This window comes from Falco punctatus (genome assembly GCF_963210335.1).
Source record: "Falco punctatus genome assembly, chromosome: Z".
Taxonomy (NCBI): Eukaryota; Metazoa; Chordata; class Aves; order Falconiformes; family Falconidae; genus Falco; species Falco punctatus.
Window position 1 is genome coordinate 77,361,470 of NC_137586.1, and position 20,874 is coordinate 77,382,343.

Sequence of the window (20,874 nt, forward strand, 5' to 3'; positions counted from 1 at the left end):
AAGATTGAAGGGGACATGATTATGGTCTTCAAATACATTAGATAAGTGTCCACCCATGTGGCAGCCATGTGCAAAAAAATAAATTGGAAGAAAGTAAAAGTGGATTCAGGAGGTACTGTAGGAGAAGATTGGTGAACATAAATAAGAACCAGATGAACATAAAACGGATGTTTAGTCAGGAAGACAATCCTAGTGTAAATGAGGAAGCTATGCAGCCACATACTGCTGTGTCAGTGTGGGAGGCATAATAAACACTGCTGAATCATGCCTCTCACCAACTGTACATCTCTATCTGGTATTAGTCTTTGAAGATCTGTGTCATGGCCCCTGATTAGCCATACTTGACTGTCCTTTCCCAGGTGAGATCACCTACAGAGAAGGTTTATATGGAAGCACTGGTTCAGTCCTTTTCACTAGGGTGTGTGGCACAGTCAGAGCTGCCATCTGCACTGCATATACTTCCTACAGTTAGACTGCTGAGGAGCTGTCTCCCATAGTACAACGAGACATGTCTCTTAATACTGGGACAAATCCTGTTATAAAATGACACGTTGTATTCTGCCAATGTGGAGTCTGAATTTATAACTTCCTACATTGTGGGGAGATTTGAGATTTTCTGCAATAATGTCCTTTTGGTAGTCCGTTTTGGTGTATGACGGTCTAGTTCTTTTCTAGCTGCTAAGTGGCTCTTGAATGAAAAAATAACATCTACCCACACATAGACGGAAATCACTAATCAGAGCAAATTTTAATCCAGTCAGTTTTTCCTTGACACCTAACCTTTTTTATGCTAATCTGTATTCTAGGACCATACAACACAGGAGAACCTGAGTGAAAAAACAGAAGTCACAGAAGATACCAGCAGCAGCAGTGACAAAGCAGCAGATAAAATCCCATCAGAGGCAATGGTACGTTTGCTGCAGAGTGCTTTTAGCAGACAGATGGCTCAGAAGCGATTGCCAAAGAAGACTGCAAGTGAGAAGTCAAATATTCCATATGAACACTTCTATCGAGCCCTCGAAAAATTAAACAAGCCCTCCCAGTTGAGAGACTCAGAAGAAAGTCTATACAGTGACTACGTTGATCTTTTTTACAACGCCAAACCATACAAGCATAGAGATGACAGACTGCTGCAAGCGTTGGTTGATATTATAAATGAAGGAAACTAAACTACAGGGTATGGCACTGAGTTGGAAATATTCATTCTCCCCACCCTACACGTAGGGTTGTTTTTCTTTCCAAAGTCTGTTGTATGCTGTAGTTGTGTGATTGCTGCATTGATTGCTTCATATTTAATACAAATATCAAGGAAGGGAAATAACAGGTGTGGGAGAATAAGGCAGTAAACTGATGCTTTTTAGTAATAGCTTCTCAAAGCCTTTCTTCATTACCATCAGAGTAGATTTGCCCCCTCAGGAATGTAATGCAATAGTATTCCCCTGAAAACCAGTACAATTTTCACCTTACTTATTCTTCCGGATGGAAGAATCCTATTCACTTAGCATGCAGTAGGATTCAGAACCTGAATTACCAAGCAGTGTTGAACCAAACTGCTCAGGCTATGGGGTGATACTCTTATCCCTGGATTTTTTATTGCAGTCTTTCTTATATTTGGCATTTATTCCAGATTTAACACTTGCAGCCAGTACTGCTTTCATCATAGGTTTTTTGTTCCTTCTCCACACAGCAATGCTCCCTTACCCTTCTGTTCTGTAAAGGAACAGCTGGGGGGGCAGTTGTACTGGAGTATCAGTGAATGCTGATGAAGTCACTCATGATTTAGACTACATACAGACATACACTAACATACGAGTGCCCCAAATGAGGCATCCCAGACCATGGGACAGCATTCTCACCACCTGACTTTAACTGCCTAAGTGAAGTGCCTGAACTGTGAGCCCAGTCTTTCTAGGCTGTGTGTAGTTAATGAAGACAGAGGCTGCTATATAGATAACACTTCAGGACACTGCGCTAGTCTTCACACTGGTTCTGAATTACCTGATGGAGTACTGGTCTCTTTGTATCTACGATGTGAGCTTTGGGGACCAACCTTCTACCTATGGAGCCTCAGTTAGTTTTCTAAAGTTAAATAATATAAATGCCTTCTGAGATGCCTATGTCTGCAGTAGTAAGGACAACAAAGCCAGGGTATCTGTCCTTTCCTTGAACTGTGACCAAAGCAGAATAGAAAAGGTAACTGTACCAGCAAAGTCCACTTAAAGAATTTATCTTGGAGTGTCTGTAGTAGATTGTAGCATTTCTTAAATATTTAGGAAGTTAAGGAAAAATGGATGGGGAGAGGTGTGAGATAAAAAAATTGCCCTGAGATGGGACTCAGAAATGGAGGGAAAGGGTGCATGGAATGTGAGGAGGGAGAGGAATAGAAGGGAGGAGAGGCTGGAAGAGGAGGAAACAGAGGTGGCTGTCAGAAAGCAGCAAGGGTGAGTGGCTCGCTAACATTTGCAGTATACTAGTCAAAGAGTTTTCCACACATACCTCTTTAAAGTCAGGGGCAAAGTTGACATAACATTGTGCTTTTCATAATTTAAAAAAATAAAATATGCAGTGCTGGATGCTCAGAAATTAGGGGATCTCGAACAAATGAAGACTCCCAGGGGATATTCATCTCATTGAAGTGCTAAGGATAATCCAAACAAGTGCTGACTGATTTTTACTTGTCTTTCTCATCTACTATTGAAATGTGTTTTCCAGACACTCTAGTAATATTTGATTGTCCTTCACTGTCTATTCCTTAAAATGATGCAAGTGTCTCTAAGAGAGGAATTTAGCATGCTCATAGTTCATCTGTTTAGATAGAAATTTTCTGAACTTCACACTAAATTCTGTAATTTAAAGGTAAATCTGTTTAAGAGTACTTAAGTCTTCTGTGGAAAAAACTGTTCTGAAGGCAACTTTGAAAATTGTCTTACCAAACCTAAGCTTTAAAAATCTATGCTTATTCATTCTTTGTGATGGTTTCATGCCTATCATGGGCTTAATCTGTTTTTCTGCCAGCTTTGGATAGACTGAGATTAGTTGCTTTTAAGAATTTGTCCATATTTCTGCTCCATACTTTAAGAATAACAACTCCACTATTGAATGTCTCTTACACTGAATCGCTCCCTCTCTACTAAGAAATTTGCTTAGAATGAGAAGTCATTTAAAAAATCCATACAAGTGGTCCAAATTAGAAAGCTTTCTTGTGCTGTCCCTTCCACACACAAGCTTTCCGGCAATACATAACTGCTGAACAACCAAAACATAAAAATTTCTAATTCATGCTGTTGCACAGTGAGGGTGCTAACTTATTTCCACTAATGCTTAATTTTTCAGAACTGGGAGTTAATCTCCACAATAAATACTCCCATGTGGTGAGGTAGGACCATTTTTAGTCCTGTGCAATGAAGCTTAGATGCTGGTACCCTCAGATAACAGTAATTTTATCCAAGCTTTGTTCAGGTATGTTACAGCGAGGACAGTACTAGCCTCACTCAATCAGGCCTTGAAAGAAGTTTTCAGATTAAACGCGTGGGAAACATAGGACCCTCCTTCAAGATCAGTTCTCACATTATAGCCAAAGTTTCGTCAGAGGACAAGTTTAGTATCTCTCTTTTGAATGTTTCCAACCCAGAGTAGATTGTACAGGAATAAATTATTTTTATTGTTAGTCTTTCCTTGGTGCCAGTGTGGGTTTTGTGAAAAATGGGGAAAAAAAGTTTTCTCTCAGAATTTTAAATTATATTTTCATTACACGTATTTATAATGTAGCAAAGATTTTATTGAACAGACAGAGTTTTAAAAGGCATAATAAATTATATTGAAGAACCAAATTTTTCTTGGGAAAGAGACAATTTCATCCAATAAAGGTATTTTTTAAAAGGCATGTTCCAACAGCAACTGCAACATGTATGTGATGTGATGTTATAATTTGTCTACTAGTAGCATAATACAGTGTCTTAGCAGAGCTCAGTGTGTGGTCTTAACATTTGTGAAGAAAACAGTAAGATAAAGTCAAGTTATTGACTTAAAAGGACTGGGAAACAGTTTAGAATTAAAAATAATGGCTTGAGGAAATAACCAGGGGTTGGGTGGAGAAAATGCATAATTTGCTGAAAGTGAAGACTTGCAGAGAATTTCTTCACCAGAAACACTGGAGTGCTTACTTTCCACAACTGCAGCTGAAGTAAGATTTGCTGTGGGTATCAGTGACAGCAACACTGTCTGTCATTCAGACCCGGTGGCTCCGAGTTAAAACTTCTGCCTATTTCATGTACAGACGTGTGTGTCAGAAGCACTATAATGAAATAATACAGCAGAGTGAGTCAGGGGGTAAAATCAAATACGCAGTTCTTCACTTCCTTGCATCAAAGCAGCAGCAGTTGCAAGCTTTGTTGTTTCCCCCTCTACTGGCATTTCAAGCCAGCAGAGAAACAAGCCCTTCTACACCCGTACATACTGGAAATAGTTGCGAAGAACTGCTTTTTAAGGGTACCTGTTTGCTGGTCCATACTGAGGAGGGGGCTCTGTGGGGACCATGCCATGCACACAATTTGGTGTGTTCCCTGTGCTGCTCTGACCTGAGCTTGAGCTGGTGGCCAGACGTGCCCAGAAGAATGCAGCTGTCTGTGGAACCCCCTTCTCCCACCGCTAGGCTGAGAGGACACCATGTTTGAGCAAACACTGTGCAGAGATGGATGAGCCTGCTTTCCAAAGCTTTAACTTCCTGAGGACTCATGGATCATGGTCTGCTTCTTAAGTCTCAACTAAATACTGCTCAATTAACAAAACCTGCTTTGTCAAATGCTGTAAGGATAATTAAAACATTTTCTCTGCTTATAATGAGCTACCTTTCCATAGCAGAAATACTTCCAGTAAATGTGCATAGAAAATATATTTCTGAAGTAGCATAAAAAAAAGAAATCTAAGTCTACATTTGAGCAATATTAACTAGTTTCCATACCAAACAATGGATTTTCTCTCAGATTGGCTGGGTTGCTAAATGTCATGCTGCATTTGAACTTTCTAGCTTTAGCTGTTTTGAGTTACGGAAGCACAGTTTCTGATGAGTCATATCTTGTAGCTTCCAAACTCAGAAATAGAGTTTTCGAAAGAAGTGTCCTCTTTCTTACCTGCTCCCAAAGTCACTTCAATCTGAAAACAATACAAGCATTTTCAGCAAAAAGAAAGCTATTTTAAGAGAGAAAAGGGGACTTTACGAATACAATACTGGCTTTGGAATTAGATTCCAAAATTAGGAGTGGATCCAGTCTATTTATGAAAAGAGCACATTCACAGGAAGGGGAAACATCTGAATATTGTTTATGAGCTCTTAAGTATCTTACGTGTTGGTGACACCCTGGCAGTGGCAGCCACGCTGAACTCGGTGTGCATCACAGCAACTGGAGGAGCGGCACAGTCCCTGAGAGACTCGTGCAACCAACCTCTGCCACTGCCATATTCCAAATGTTACAAACCTCGGTTTGGCTCCTGAATTAGTTCAGCATTGAAAATAATTCCAGTTTAAAAATTACAGGAAAAAAAAAATGGTCATTATTATGCAACACCACTTTGGTGCTTATGCAGATGCAGAACATGTGCACAGCCTAAAACCTTTCCACTTCATCAGTCTTTCCTTTCAGGAAGTCCATTTCCAGAGCCTAGGAACCATGCCATTCACAACGGCATTTTAGAAAGGGACGACTCTAGAAATGTGTGTTTTGCTCTGAATCAATTACTCGGCTAGCTAATATTTCTATCTGTGGACTGAAAAGGCTCAAACTCCAATCCTACTAGGCAGTAATTGAGATAATTTCTGTAAACATTTTTCTGTTTAATGACACAGGTACTCATTAAAAATACCGCTTCTCTTATTGCAATTTATGAGGGTAATGTAACCAGAAAGAGCGAGAAATTTTGCTTCCAGCAATGCAGTAAATGTCCACATGAAAAAACAGATCAAATATCTTCCAAGTTCTACTAAGATACCACAGAAAAATAAATAGATAATATATGAACATGGGTAGTTATCAGGAAAATATATCTTAATGGTTATATCATTTCAGCTATTTGACTACATCCAATCAAATGTAGCCAAGCATGTAGCTCTTTCTGATGTCATATTGTTTCCCTAAAACACATGAATTGGTTGCTGTTACACGTACCATTTTGTTTGACTATGCCCATGTTATCAGTTCGTGTTTCAAGTCATAAACACGCAGCATAATGCAGTGCTGTTATTCTGATAAGGAAATGCACTCACAACTAAGGACGTGCAGTTTTGCATATACGCTGATGCACAAAGTGCTGATGTGAAACAGACCTATAAAGGCTAGGCAAAGAGGAGAGCCATATGCCAGGTCCATGAGACTTGGCGAATTAGTCCTGCGCTTAAGAATGATGATGGTACAGTGCAGAGCATTGCAAGCTTCCATGAAGTCAAGGCAATGTTCAGCGCCATGGTTCCCTAGGGAACTCGGTTACCTTCACGCTAATTTACATTTTGTGGGGGACATATTAAAAACGGAGGATTTAGGAGAAACTCGTAGCTACAAGTTTCTTCTCTTTTACACTGTTATTTCAATTGTACCACTTGAGTGGTGCAACATATTTGAATGAAGCTTTTCTGAAGATACCTGTAGATATTAAAAACCACTTAACCAGCGAGTTACAACAGGTTGCCTGAAGTCACTGCAATTCATTGCTTATACATTTACATGTAAAAAAATACATATTTGTTGACATGACTCCGTGTAAGCTCTCTTGGTTGGCAGAACATGGCAATGCCTAGCAGGAACAGCAATAAGGAAGAAGCTGCAGCACTAATTTGCTAGAACAGAACAAGCACCTCTTTGCTGCGGAAACAACACTATCTGGAGACCTTACTTCCACAGAGGTCAACTTCACGTTCTTACTAAACACTTCAGATGTTCAGACATTTTGAACCTGTGTGACCGTAGCCTTCTTATGAAGTTTAGAGAAAGCTATGCTCTTAAAATAAGAAGCTAGACCACAGCATATTGCAATAATCAGTTTAGTTTTATATTGTGGTGCTGTACAAATGTATTGGAATTGAAGAACAGTCTGAAGGCAGAAGTGGTGTTACTTACTTGGACCTACGTTTTTAATAAGTCTGCTGCCCTTATAGGCTCTCTCCAAGTGTTCTCATGTACCTGAGAAATGAAACTAGCTAACTTGAGTGGGGTGTTACTCCGTAACAGTGGAAAGAAAGAGAAAGGGAAAGAGGTGATGGACTGGAAGCAGACCCAGACAAGAAAGAGTGAATTTTTGTGCTTTTCCATTCCCTTTGTTCAAGCATTTCTCAGTTGCATTGCCCTGGCTTCAAAGGACACATTTTAAAGATCTTTCTGCTGCTCATGCTGATGAGTCACATATGGTTTGTTTTGTAACAGAATTCATTGCTTTCTTGATCTCTCATGTCCCCCTTCCCTACCAGAATTCTAATAATAAAATCCAAAGCCCAGCATTTCCAGTTATTCAAGGTTCATCAGCTCTGCAGTTTGTGTTAATCAGCTCAGTTCCTTGACTTTCCCCCCTCTAATTTTGTACTGAGAGTCTAAGCCATTATCCATTTTTAGGAACATCCATCAACATGTGCTTTACCTTTAGATATGCTCAGTGTTTACTTATCTCAGCAAAACTAATTGTGTCAGCTCAGCTTGTTGTACTATTCAAACCCCCTGTACACACCTGTCTGAATCATGACCACAGCATATTATTCTTGCAAAAGTGAGGTGATGGAGGAGTGTGTCGTTGCTGAAGATTTAAAAGGAAACAGAAGGAAGTAGGGGCCAAACTTCCTTCACCTTTCAGTGGCATCTCAGTACCTAAACCCCTTAGGATTTTTTTAAACCCCAGTCCATAATGCCTCTCTCTGGAACAAAACATCCCTGCATGGATTGTGAAGTGTGGCTAGGGGATTATGTGCTAAACTGAGTGTAATCATCTGTAAGCACAAAGGCGAGGCTCAGCCTGCAAATGTCTTCTATTTGCCTGCATCTGCAGTATGCAGTCATACAATTAGTTTCTTTGTGTGGGTGGAAGTAACAGTGGAAGAGAAAGAGATTTGAGTTACTGCATTGCACCTTGCACTTGAAAAAGCCTGATGTCTAGCTCGCCCTGTCTCCTCGCACCTTTTCTGAGTCACAAGTGGAGCTGATTTGCTTGTGCTCTTTTGTTTTCATCAGGCAGCACTGCTGTCACTCAGTCTGTTCGAAGAACCAAATAATGAAAAAGAGTTAACAACCTCATAGGCTTTATACATTTTAAAAAAGAACAAGTGTTCTTGCTTTAGGTATGCATCCTCCTTGCCCTCACCTCTCAGTGAATGTTTGAAGGTGAATTTTCATTCGAGGCTACCTGCATGGAACTGATCACACAGTGTACAAGAACTTAGCAAAAATGCATCTTTTTCCCTAACCTGGGAAAGCTTGAATAACCTGTGAAACCTGGAGTAATTCTTGCAGTGCTGACAGAAGCAGGTTGGCATTTCACCTGGGTCCAACCCAGCCCTGCCCAGCCTACAGTCTCTTGCCAAAATGAAAAGTAATTTCTCTCTGCAGATCTCCACTCTACCTGCAATCAGGTAAGATTTCACCTGTGCTGGGCAGCATTTTCTGGTATAGCTTGTCCAGATGCACTTATTAGCAATGAAACAGTAATGCTGACAATGTAGTTCATATTGATTCTCCAAACAGAATAAATTATACCAGAAAAACACTTGTTTTTTTTTCACCAAGACATTCTGGCAGTCCAAACATTTCTTGTCTCTTTTACATTTAAATAGAAACATTGCGTTTTGGATCCCAGTGTTTTTTGATGCATTGAAACTAATGACAAAACACAGTTGTCTCATGCATTTAATTTTTGTTGCCATTAAGTGGAGCTATACATTGTGTGCAAGATTTGCAGATACTGTAATGTGGGAATTTACTGGTTCCCTTGTAGGTACCAAAGCAGATTCCAGATTGTAACCAACCTGAAATAAGGGCATCCTCAGGGCTGAAAAGCTGTAAATTAGCCAAGAGCTGTGACATGTGAAACAGAACCACCCAGCCTGAAGATAATGGTTGTTCTTCTCTAAAGTTACTGGTGATGTAAAGCATGTACAAATTACAAGATGATGTAAACCATACAAGCATGCATGTATCTCATATAAAACAGTATAGACCTTATAAAGGCAAGCATCACCAAGTCCTCTCTCGGGTAGCATTAGTTTTCCTTCAGTGATGATGTTTCGCGCTCACTCATAGACAGAACTGGACAGCAGAGAGCCACATCTCCCTTGTTCTACCATCTGTCCTAGGTTTTAATTTTTTCCAGCCTGCAGATGGCCGGGAGAAAGATGAGCACTAGCACTTCAGCTAACCGGAAAAGTAAAGCAGGAGAGGCAAGATCACCTTTTGTTTACCCTGAAAGAGGGGAAGGCTGAGTCATCTTCAGACACATCACATGTTTAGTAGCTTGCTGTGCCATCTGTGTGACTGCTGTTCAAAAACCTTCTGATTTGGGGTTATTCTTGGCATGTCCTAACTACTACCACTGACAAGTACCTTGCTCGGAAGTCCCTCAGCCACTTTAAAATGTTATTCAGGATATTTTTAGGTTTAGGTAATACATGAATCCACAGGAGAGTTTTCCTCTGCCTAATAATACTCTGGCTTCATCAAGATAAACACAGCTTGACCAAGATGAAGCTGTGGTGTATGAAACAGTTTGCAGATAGGCTGTGTAGGGCAGTCCCTACTCTGAGCGTAGCAGAGCCGGAGCAGAATGCAGGGAGATGAAGGGTGAAGGCAGGATATGGGTGTCAGACGGCAGCAGGACGCTTTGGCAGAGACTTCTCTCTGCATATATATCCAGCCAGTCTGGCAGTCATTGCAGTAGTCACAACTCCTTGTCTCTGTCCAGTTACCCAACACCTGTTCTTTACATTTTGGAGTGGCAAAGACCATGCCTGTGATTATGGCATTTATGTTTCACGCTCTTGTTATGATCCTTCACGTGCAAAGAAAATCTTTTTGTTTTCTAAAGAACCACAACTGGCATCAGGAATTTCCCTGGCAAGAATGACTTGCTTTCTTCTGCTATGAATAGAAAGGTTGCAAGCTTTGCAGGAGAACTGCCAGCTTCCAGAGCTCCTGCTCCCTAGGTGCTGCTCATCACCTTCCTCAACACAGCTCTGCTTTCTGCTCAGGACAGGCAGAGAAACCCATATCCCAGTGATGTCCAGATAAAGAAAGTTCCTCACTGCCTTTGCTGTTTCTCTGCTGGCGCAGGTCTCCCTGGCAGGGCAGGCAGCTTCTGACAGGCAACACCCTCCACTGTCAGGTCTGACCAAGCCTCTTCTTACTCTGAAACGGGACACGTGGGAACAAGCTACAGGTTTCTGATGATCTGTAGGAAGCAGTTCTTGCCAATGTTGTGCAGCACCTACTGTGGACTAAGGGATTCCAGTATGTCCCACAGAGAGAGTAAACTGAGGAAGGTGGTAGTGTGCTGTCCACTTCCCCAGAGTCCACCAGAGCAGTGGTTTTGCCCACAGCTGGGTGACCATGAGGACCTGGCTTGCAGAGAGTCCTAGACCTCACGGCAAAGCTGGAGAAGACCCAGGAGCCTCCCTACGACCGTCACTAGACAGGCAACAGCTCATCTCCTGCAGCAGATGCAGGGCTGAGTGCGTTGTCCCAGGCAGCCAGCTCCCCGCTCCCTGATGGGAAGCAAGGTGATGAGTTTGAGTGAAGGAGTGGACGGATTACTGAGCAGCTGTTGGGCCTGCTGAGCTACCTGGTCTTCTGCCATGACGAGTCTGCCTGCTGATGGGGCTCAGCCTGATCCAGCTCAGGAGAGGGTCGGGCTCTGCTCCAGTATCACTCCCGAGCTTCCCAGTTGGCCCTGGTGGGAGCAGAGCCTTGGGACAGGCACCTGTCAGTCATGTATTTATGACATTGCAAATAGCCAGCAGCACCAGAGGATTCTTTCTTGCCCCTGTTATGTGTAGGAATCAGCTCTTTGCAGTACCTAATTTTTCCTGTAAACTTGCATAGAATACTCCTTATTGGCTTCGATTTCCGTTGTGTCTCCATTGAGATAAAAAATGTCCTGTGGGCTTTCTTCCTTCTTTTCTAAATTTTTAAGAATTTTAAAAATCTTCTTGCATCTGCATGGACACATGGGGTACTTGGAGTAATGTCCCTTTCATGCTGCTGTACTGCTGTGACCCTGCTGAAATTCAGAGCAGGGTGAGTAGAGGTGGGTGTACTGGAAATGAATTAGTCGTACATCTGAATTACCTGATTGTCAGAAAGCATTGTCAGGAAGAAGTTACCAAATTTTTCCAGGAATTTTTAAAAAGTTTTTTAACAAGGGAATAACACTAATAAAATGGAAAAACAACACCTAATTCCTGCTGAATCATGAACCAGCAAATTGCCCATGAGGTTTTGGATCCCAAAAATCCTTCCTCTCACTGCTCCTTAAAGCCCTGCTGCTGTCTGTGCTAGCCATGTGCTGTGAAAACACATGCAGTGCATAAGACTGCGCTGGGGGATGCCATTGTCTGCACCTAGGGTAGGTTTGACCCTGCAAAAGACAGTGGCAGACAAGCTGAAGAACAGTACCAGTGTTACAGTCTGTGGCTCCCTTCGTAGGTTTTCCAGGGGATTCAGCAAGTGTTGGCTAATGGAAAGACGCTCATCTGGTGTGGTGGTGGCTGCAGCCTGCCTACAAGTCGTCTGAAGGCATTTGCTATGCCTCTTGCATTACCTGAGCTATATGATCAGAGTCTGTAACCACCTATAACTTCTTAGAAATCAGCCCAAACTCTTCTATGATTCTATGTAATATACTTTCCATGCTCTGCCTTTCTGAGCTCAGATAAATCAGAAGCTTTATTTATGTAAGGCTAATTTTTTTCAGGCAGTTATTGATGTTGCATCATTGCCATCTTGCTAACTATGTAAGACTTTATAGGTTTTTCACCTTCATTAGAATTTACTCAAATTGCTCTTACATTCACAAATGTGGGAATTTCCACGTACTCTATGGCCCAAATACTTTGGAAAGAGTTGCATCTTACTTGCGTGAAAGGCAAAGCTGTGGTTTCCGTGTGCCAAGATGCATTTTGCCTCCCTATTCCTCCTCAGACATGGGTGATGGCTGTCCCCCCTCCCTGTCCTTTCCAAGCCGTGGCTCTGCCAAGCTGTGCTACAGCAGCAAAATTGCAGCACTTCCAGGCTTTTTCCAGAGGCTGAGCCACCTGGGTCCTTTGTCACCACTTTTACTGCCCTTTTCTGAATTTTGGCAGCAGCAGAGAAGCGCAGGACAGAGCAGCTGAGTGCGATGGTGCTCGCCAAAATGGTGCCAAGATGTGGAGGTGGGTGAGCAGCCTTACTGTCCCTGGGTTTCGCTGCAGCACCTTCGCAGTGCAGCCTGGTGTATGACAACTCGTCCGCTCTCCTGCCGAAATTGCTTGCCATGTTACTGCTCCCGAAGTTTCCACTCACTGAAGGGATGTTTCCTCTTGCTGCAATATCCTCAGGTTTCTCTTTATTGTTTGTTTTCCACCCACATGCTTTGTGCCTTTTGTTGTTCTCTGCCCATGATTCTGGTGTCTGTTGCTTTGCATTAATTTGCAGCTCTCACCAGTGCTAACTAATCCTCCCAAGTATCGAATCTCATTACATGCTGCTTGTTTCTTCTTCTGGATCATTAATGAGGATGTTAAATAGAACGAGTCCTGACACCTATCCCTTTGCCGTCGTATTAAACAAATCCTCCCCAGTTTGCTATGCTGTCACTTATTTTGTTTACGGTTTTTCAGCCAACTTTAAAATGAGAGTGTTCCTTCCGAGCCTAATTTACATTAATTTATCAGAAGGAAATTTCATTAGTGTGTCAAGTGTTTCACTGCAGTCCAAATCTGGCTGGTTTTTGCTCTCCTTCAACTTTGCCCTCTAGTGCTTATTTGGTGATTCTTTCAAAATAAGGAAATCAGTAATTTTGTCAGGCAACACTTGTTTCTCACTGCTCAGGGGGTTTCGGCTATCTCAATTACCCTTGGCACAAATCACCACGCATAATTTGTGTTTCACTTCTATGCTAAGGTTCAGCTAGCCTCCCAGTGACAGAGATTATTTGGTATGATTGTCTGCTACAGCGTATTGTTTCTGAAGCACAGCCTACTGCAAACGTAGTGTTTTCACAGAAGCAAGGGAGTAGAGGACAAAACAGTTTTTGGGCTGCTGTTCATTTTTCATCATGTTCAGCTGCAAACCCTTATGCCCGTTCCTTGCCATTCCAAGTAACGATGCAGAAGAAGCTGGGGCAGGAATGGAGAGAGGGAGGCTGGAAAATCGGCTGTGTGTGAGCAGTTAAAGGCAGGAAGGTTTTGTGTGTGCACATGGACATCCCAGTGCTCACAGCTCAGGTTCTGTGAAGCGTTAGCTGGTGCTGCTGGTGTTACACGCAGCGCTGTATGTCGCAGGTCACTGCAACCAGCCCTTTCCTTTCTCATCCTTTTGCTGCTGTCCAATTTTAATATTGACCCAGAATTGTTGTGGTTTTGGTGGTAGCTGTTCCCCCTGAACTACGCAGTTCACCGGGCTTTATTTTGTGCTCTGGTAGACTAATAAGTAACATGTTTTTTGGAGTGGAATGAGAATTGCATAATGTTTGTTTTGTGTTCTGGTGTGTGAAAATGTGATGTCTTTTTCACACTCAGCAAGAAAACACATGTCCAGGTCTTATTTTCCTAGTTAGCAAGTCCATGTATAATTAAAGCACTGCCAGGTGCCCTCCTATTTAGCATGCTTACAAACCATGCAGAGTGCTCAGGCTGCCTTGAAACTCACAGAGCTTGTTAAAACACAAAAATTGTACAAAATAATTGGACAACTACTGGTATTGAGAACATCCTTCATTTTACCACTGGAAAATTACACCTTTACTAGGAAGGTAATTTTGATAAAATCAACACTTTGGGATAAGAATTTATTAAGCAAATAAAAGTTGATTACCACTACTTGGTAAGAGCTTGAAATAGTCAATGATAAAGTATTAATAGCATGAAAACCTTTTGCTCTTCTTACTTCATGAATAATCTTATCTATTGATGTAATAATTACAGCATACAAGTTCAATAGTACTCTTGATTTTGCCATCAGTTAAATGGAGGAAAAACCAATATTACTGTGGAGAACTGCAAATCCTTTTTTTAATTTTCATATCGCCTTGTGACCTTTGGAAAGAATTGTTGTGTAGCATTGCATGTTTTCCTTCTGCTCTTTGAGACCATATGTTTTGTTTCTAATTAAAGCTTGACCTTGCAATGAGGATGACTGCTGCCTTCTCATTACCTGCATGAAGTGTTCCTCCTCACTTCCTTAGGTGCATAAGTACCACAACTTATTTGATCCTTCCATATTTCTCTAAGACCAATAAACCAGCTGAAACATTTCCTCCTTTATCTCGGGCTCTGCTGCCCTATTCCTAAGAGGCAAATAACAGTACAATTGATACCAAACCTGCAGGCTTTCTTTTTTTTTTTAGCCTTGATGTGTAAGAAAGTGTGAAAGTGAATTACATTTGAATCAGTACTATAACTCCGTATTTATTTCTGACTGTTTGGTTTTGTCTGCAACAAACTTTCAAATGCTTTAACTGATCAGACTGCAGTTAAAATTAAATGTTATTTGCATGAGAGAAGGGAAACTTCTGGTTGCATCATGGAGTATGAGGGAGCTACTGTGTCTATGTTACATACGGATGTGTACTCATGCTCTGCGCAGGATTTTCTGAGCGCAGAAAGTTTTGTCCTTACATGTGTTAACACACTTTTATTGGATCAAAATTCTGTTTTAATAACTATGCTTGAAGGCAGTACTAATAATTTTTTATCTCTGCTCTGTAACCTGTTCTTCCTAAACAGGTGATCTCTTCAACCTTTATTAGATTATCCTCTCAAAACTTCATCTTGGTATATCAAAACCAGGTTCATAATTAAGGAGGATTAGAAGTTTATGAAAAGCTTTCTATACATGACATGCAGTAAAAAATGCTGCTATTAAGCACAACTGCCACCAACGAGGAACAAAATAAACAAAACTGATAGCTGCTCTTGCATACAATATGTAAGATTTTGTTTCCACAGCAAGACCCAGTCATTTGAGAATTTGAAAGCTAATAGTTGTGTCTGTGGCAGTTCACCTTTAAGTTGGAACTCAGCAATGACATGCCCTGACTATCACACTGAATATATTCTTCAAAAAAAACCATGCCAAAAAAGAAAGTCTTCTTTCAGAGGGCTGTGCCTCTCTGAATTCTGTAGGAAAATTAGTAAATTACTTCGCTCTCAGTTAGTTAGCTGCTAGAAGGAGAAATCCTCATGAAAACAAGGTAGTTATAGAACAGAGAAATTAGGGCTGGATCCCAGAAAGCTGCATGTTGAAATGCTCAGCAGCTTACTCTCCATCAGCCGGCTCTGAGGCAAAAACCACAGTGTCAAATTAGAGACAAGAGGCGAATCAGGACAGAGGGGTCGGATGTCTTGGTCTTGTTATACCGAGCAGATAATCGTAGAGAGGGTTTAGCCTGAGATCCTGCTGACGGGAAGCAAAGCCACTTAATCCTCGTCTATCTAGAGGGAGGTGCCCAGGGCTGGTCAGAAATTCTGTGCCTTAACACAGAGCACAAATCCTCCTTGCAAAACACAGGTTAACTCAAAACAATAAGCAAATACTCTGTGAAAAGCTGACAACACCCTGCTCCGTATTTATGCTCAAAGCCTGGAGCTGCCGCTGTTCCCACTGTGCTTTTAATGTCACCTGAGCAAATGTCTGGGAGCGGGAAGGGCCACACCAGCGCTGGCTCCAGCACACAGACTGACGCTGTTGCATGCAGCGGGTGGGGTGAGCCTGGCTCAGAACTGTGTATCTCAGCAAGCTGCTGCTGAGAGCCATGGCGAGGGACACAGTCAGTCCCTCGGAGGCAGAGCACGCTCACTGTCTCTTTGGTGGCTCAGTTCTCCAGCAGCGAGGGGTCGAGTTAGCACTGCCCTCCTCCTCTCGACCCTGGGGCTGAGATACCAAAACTTGAACTAAAAAACAACAAAAGTGACTCCTCCAAGGCGGTGTGTTTTCAGCTGTGAGAAAGGAAGGTGTCCCAAATCCACCTGCCAACCTCTTATTCCTCCCTCCCCTCTGAGAGCCTTGCTTAGTTGTGGGAGGGCGGGGAGCGGCTCCAAAAATTGCTGTTTTGCAGGTGAATCAGCTTGTGGAGGGATGTGTTTGGTCCAACCCAAGGTATAAAGCAGAGGTGTGTGCCCAAGATGGGGGAAACCCCCTTATCCTGTCCTGCCCCCCATTAGGTAGTGTGTCCCCAGCTCCTCCAAGCCCACTTTGATTACACCCATGGGGATAAAACCTCTGTTGCAGCTGTGGGTCCTAGGGGCATTTAACCCCGACTTCAGTGTCCCTGATGCATATGGGGAAAGGAGCTGTTTTCCTTGCTAAAACATGCCCTGCCAGCCAGCCTGTCCCCGTCGACATCACAGGTACGGTCCCAGGAGCAGGAGATGCTGATGGATTTGGTCACGGCATCCGGAGGCAGCTTTTCAGTACCATTGCTAAAACATCACTGACCAGTACTGAAATTCGTAGAATCGTAGAATCATTTTGGTTGGAAAAGACCTTTCAGAACATCAAGTCCAACCATTAACCCAGCACTGATGAGTCCAGCACTAGTGTAAACATATAGTGTAACTCCTTATTTGGAAAGTATTTCATCTTTCTCAATCTTGAGGTAGGTATCTTATAAGGCATAGGATAAAAAGTACAGGTGCAAGAGACATAGCTATCTCCTACGGCCACGTTTTCAGATTTTTGCCTTCCTTCTCCAACATCTTATCTAGATGATTTTATTTTGGGGTTTGGTAGAGGCTTTTTCAGCCCCTTCCTTAGTTTTGTAGTCATGCTCTGGGAGGTCAGAGGCAGAATTCTCCAGTGCTTTGCTTCCCAAAATGCTTCACCTTGTCCTGCACATGTATGGGTGCTCTTGCACTGTAGAGATGCCCGAACAGCTCTGGCCAAGTGCATCCAGCCAGGGTCTGGCAAGACGTCAGTGCACCAAAAGCCAGGCTCCAGCAGTGAATGAATCGAGTCCCTGAGAACCAGCTCAGCCGGAGGGCTTCAGCAGGAGCTGTTGAGGTGCAAGTTATTATTCCCTGGCCAGAAACCAACCCTGAGAGCAAAGCACCTGGAATTGGGCACAAGAGATGTCAAAAGTCTACCGTGAGTGATGATGGGTGTCAGGCCAGCAAGGGGGTCTGGGCCATTTGGCAGGACTCAGGCTGAGAGCTGAAACACCAGCTGAGGAGCAGAGGTCATTAGGTAGGATGAGGAGCAAGGGCACAGGAGGCGGTAGTTCTCATCCAGAGGGAAAAACCTGCCCTCCTGCTCAGGCTGAAATAAATTTTCATGTTTTCCAACAGCTGGAAATGGAAGAGAATTAGCACCCTAATTGATGAGCCCTGATGGGGACATTACCCTGCTAGTAGCGCTGTGGCCTCAGGTGTTACCAAATTGCTGTCCTTTGGTGACTCACTGCTCCCACAACAGGAGGTCAAAGCCAGGGTGACAGAAATGCAGTGGCTGTTCCAGCTGAAGGAGGCACTTATCAAAAAGCAATAGCAAAATCATCATCTTTGTCGGAACAGCAGCAGAGGAATTTGTGCACAGCTGGTGGGAGGGTACACCAGCTTGCAGGGCTGTTGCAAGAAGCAGGGGTCTCACTCCTGCTGTGCTCCTGGGGTGAGCAGGTCCCTGCCAGCACCCCAAGGCACCAGGCTGGCACTGAGCATCCCTGCATGCACAGCATAGCCGCCCTACAAGGGACGTAGCATCACTCAGGTTTTAAAAGACCTTTAAGATCAAGTCTGTGTTTTTTCCAATCACCCAGTTTTAGCATGGTTGTGTGAGGGGTGCTGGAGCTGGCCAGGATGGTGGTTACCCACCAGATTTCACATGAGCATTAATCAAACTAGTTCTTATTTTATTTGATATTAATTATGGTTATCAGGAAAAACAGCATGCTAGAAGTCAAGGATCTTGACTCAGCGGTGTTTGACCGAGCAACACGATGACACTGAAGTGCCAACATTTAAGGTAGAGCCCACTGGGGTTGCTGCCTTCCGACCCCAGACCCACCAGGGTCCGGGTTCAGTGTGTTGGTGCAGACACGCATCCCTGCTCCAAACTGATGCCGAAGGGCTGGGCTCAAAGGCCACCCACAAGAGCTGGCAGACACTGACACAACCAACTGAGCACAACGGCCTCATGCTCACAGGGCTGAGTCTTAAAGGGCAGATGGGAACAGAAAGCACACATAATAGTGCTCATGGAAATGCTGGAACTTTTCTGTTAATAACTTTCTGGCTTGACTCAGGTGGCATCAGCACTGCTACTCTCAATCTTATGAGAAAAACCAGTAAATATCTCCTGAACAAACTCTCCCTTGGAAAGATGGATAAGTTTAATTACTCACTTTACTTTCAATCCTCTAAAGTTACCATGATCTGTTTGTGCCAGGACTTCAGGAAAGTCATTTACATTCTTGCCACAATTACAGAAATTGGCTAGGTGAAAGCACTTGAAAATTTTCAGCGAAACACTTGAAATACTTGAACATGTTGTTATCTACCATCTCAATTTACTGATAATCTCTGCCTTCTGGGGTTTTCAGTGTGAGAGGGAAGGCGAGCTGACCTAACGCTGTTTGCTCACGATGATACCCCATTTTCTAATGAGACACTTGGGTTTGTATTTCACATCTAAGAGGTCTGGTGAAAGAACAAGAGAGCAAACCATCATTAGGTCAATTCAGAGAAACAGATGGAAAAGAAAACCCTTCAAGCTTACTTTTGCAATAATCAGTCATTTAATAAGAAAGTGGATTACATACCCGCAGCTGTACAGTTCTTTGGGAGGGAGGGGAAAAAACCAAGTATACCGTGCAAGACAGGGCTCATCATAATGTTTGGAGCTCCACCTGGTGGATGCTGGCCAGCGACAGCGGCCACTGCCCGGGGATGCTGAGGTCCGTCAAACCTCCTCGGTGTCTGGAGCTGGACCAGGTTGTCAGAGACACGGACACAGCTTTTAGCGATCTTTTTATGATTAGTTTTTAATGCTGATAATGCGGTCCACATGCTATTGAATCAATCTTAAATGTGCGTGTTGGAGTTAATGGATAGACCTACCTCTGAGTCCTGGAGGTTTGTCTGTTCATTTTTTTCTGCTCTGCCATAAAGCAGGGTTTCTTTGTCTAATTAAAATAGTTAATGTATCAGCATTTGTCATCTTTAAGCTGAGATTCTGCCCTGATCCTTCGAGATGACTGTTCAGCTGCCTAAGACCTTTAAAAGATGCGCAGCGTCCACGTGTCAGCTATGGTTTAAATACAATCCACCATACACATCACAGTGTTGTGTCATATGATCTATAGTATTTGCTTCAGAGAGAACTAGGACAAAGTCACTGCAAAGTATGAAAAAGTCTCTACCAGATATGTGTGCATCAGTAACTGCGGGGAAGGAAGGCAACAGCAGGCTGCCCAATAAATGCAGCACATAATGAACGGCTTAATGCACACCTTCTGCTGCGTGTCTCTGAAAGCAATGCCAGCCCTGGCAGAGCCCACCCACGTCCTCACCGATGTGCAGACAACTGCTGAGTAGCACCACCGACTCCTGGGGATGTTCGCTGCTGCAAATGGCTGGGGAGCCAGGGAAGGATGCTTATGTCGTCGGGCCTCTCAGGATGAGGGGAGGACACTTGCAAAGAGAGCATACTTATGTGCTGCGTTTGTGCCAGGAAGTGTGGGTGAGCATGACAACAGAAGTCTGTAGACATAAGAAATCTTTTGATGAAAAGAGATGTAAATGGGTGAGTTGATATTCAAGATAGAAACACACACACAAAAAAAAATGCTGAATTGGGGGGGGTGGGGGTGGAGGGGGGGGGCAAGGCTTTATGGCCACAGTGAGGAAACCCTTCGCTGGAAAAAATATGTAATTTAATGCTCTGAACAGAAATATATTTCAAGGTGACTACCTATTGTTGAAGCGCAGTAAGGCTAAAATGGGTTGTAGTTCTTTTATGGAGCCTTCAAACAGATCCATATTAAACTATTTACGGAAAAAAGCAGCCATCCCTCTACAGCACTAACAAGGATGCAGAAGGTAAATGTTTTAAATGGAAAAATGGATTCATGGCAAATGCATAGGACAGATCTGGTTGGCAGTGTCCGATTGCAGTTCCCTGGGTACAAGGGCCTTTGAGACAACAGAGTTTGGAGAAGATACTGGAGTAGAGTTCACACACGAAAGCTCATGTGCTCTCTGGAAGCACAGCTCTCATTTTGCCACATCGTAGAGGTGTGTATGGCTACAGACCAAGCACTAAATAAAGCCCTTACTGAACAGCCAGCTGGACCCTTTCCAGGTTGCTCTTAATGATCAATTGACACAGCGGAACTGATGTACAAAATCCTGTGTGGAGGGAGAAATTCTTAATGGCCACCTCCTCAGCCACAGAAGGTGGTGGGCAAGGTGACAGGTGCAGGGAGCTGACAGGCCAGGCCATCTCGCTGCTGTCTGTCAGGTTTTCACGGGCTGGTTGCAATCCCTGCTTCAACTGCATTGAGCCAATCTGGGAGTAAAAATATCTGCACCCAACAGCTGTTTTAGCAGAGCCCATCAAACCCCAGTGCCAACATGCAACCTCCAGAATAAACTGGGGTGGCAATAGCCCCAGATGCATTCCCAATAGGTAAATTACTTTTTGCCTTCTATCACCCACTCAC

The 20,874-nt window shown here is 43.2% G+C and overlaps 1 protein-coding gene across 1 annotated transcript in view; it reads left to right on the forward strand.

Annotated features, from left to right (window-relative positions):
• Nucleotides 1–20,005, forward strand: part of PCSK1 (proprotein convertase subtilisin/kexin type 1) — a 46,177-nt gene extending 26,172 nt beyond the window's left edge. Inside the window, exon 14 of the mRNA XM_080371994.1 lies at nucleotides 807–20,005. Coding sequence (XP_080228120.1) covers nucleotides 807–1,169 — 363 coding nt within the window. The 3' untranslated portion in view covers nucleotides 1,170–20,005. The remainder of the gene's footprint in view (nucleotides 1–806) is intronic.
• The last annotated feature ends 869 nt before the right edge of the window (nucleotides 20,006–20,874 follow it).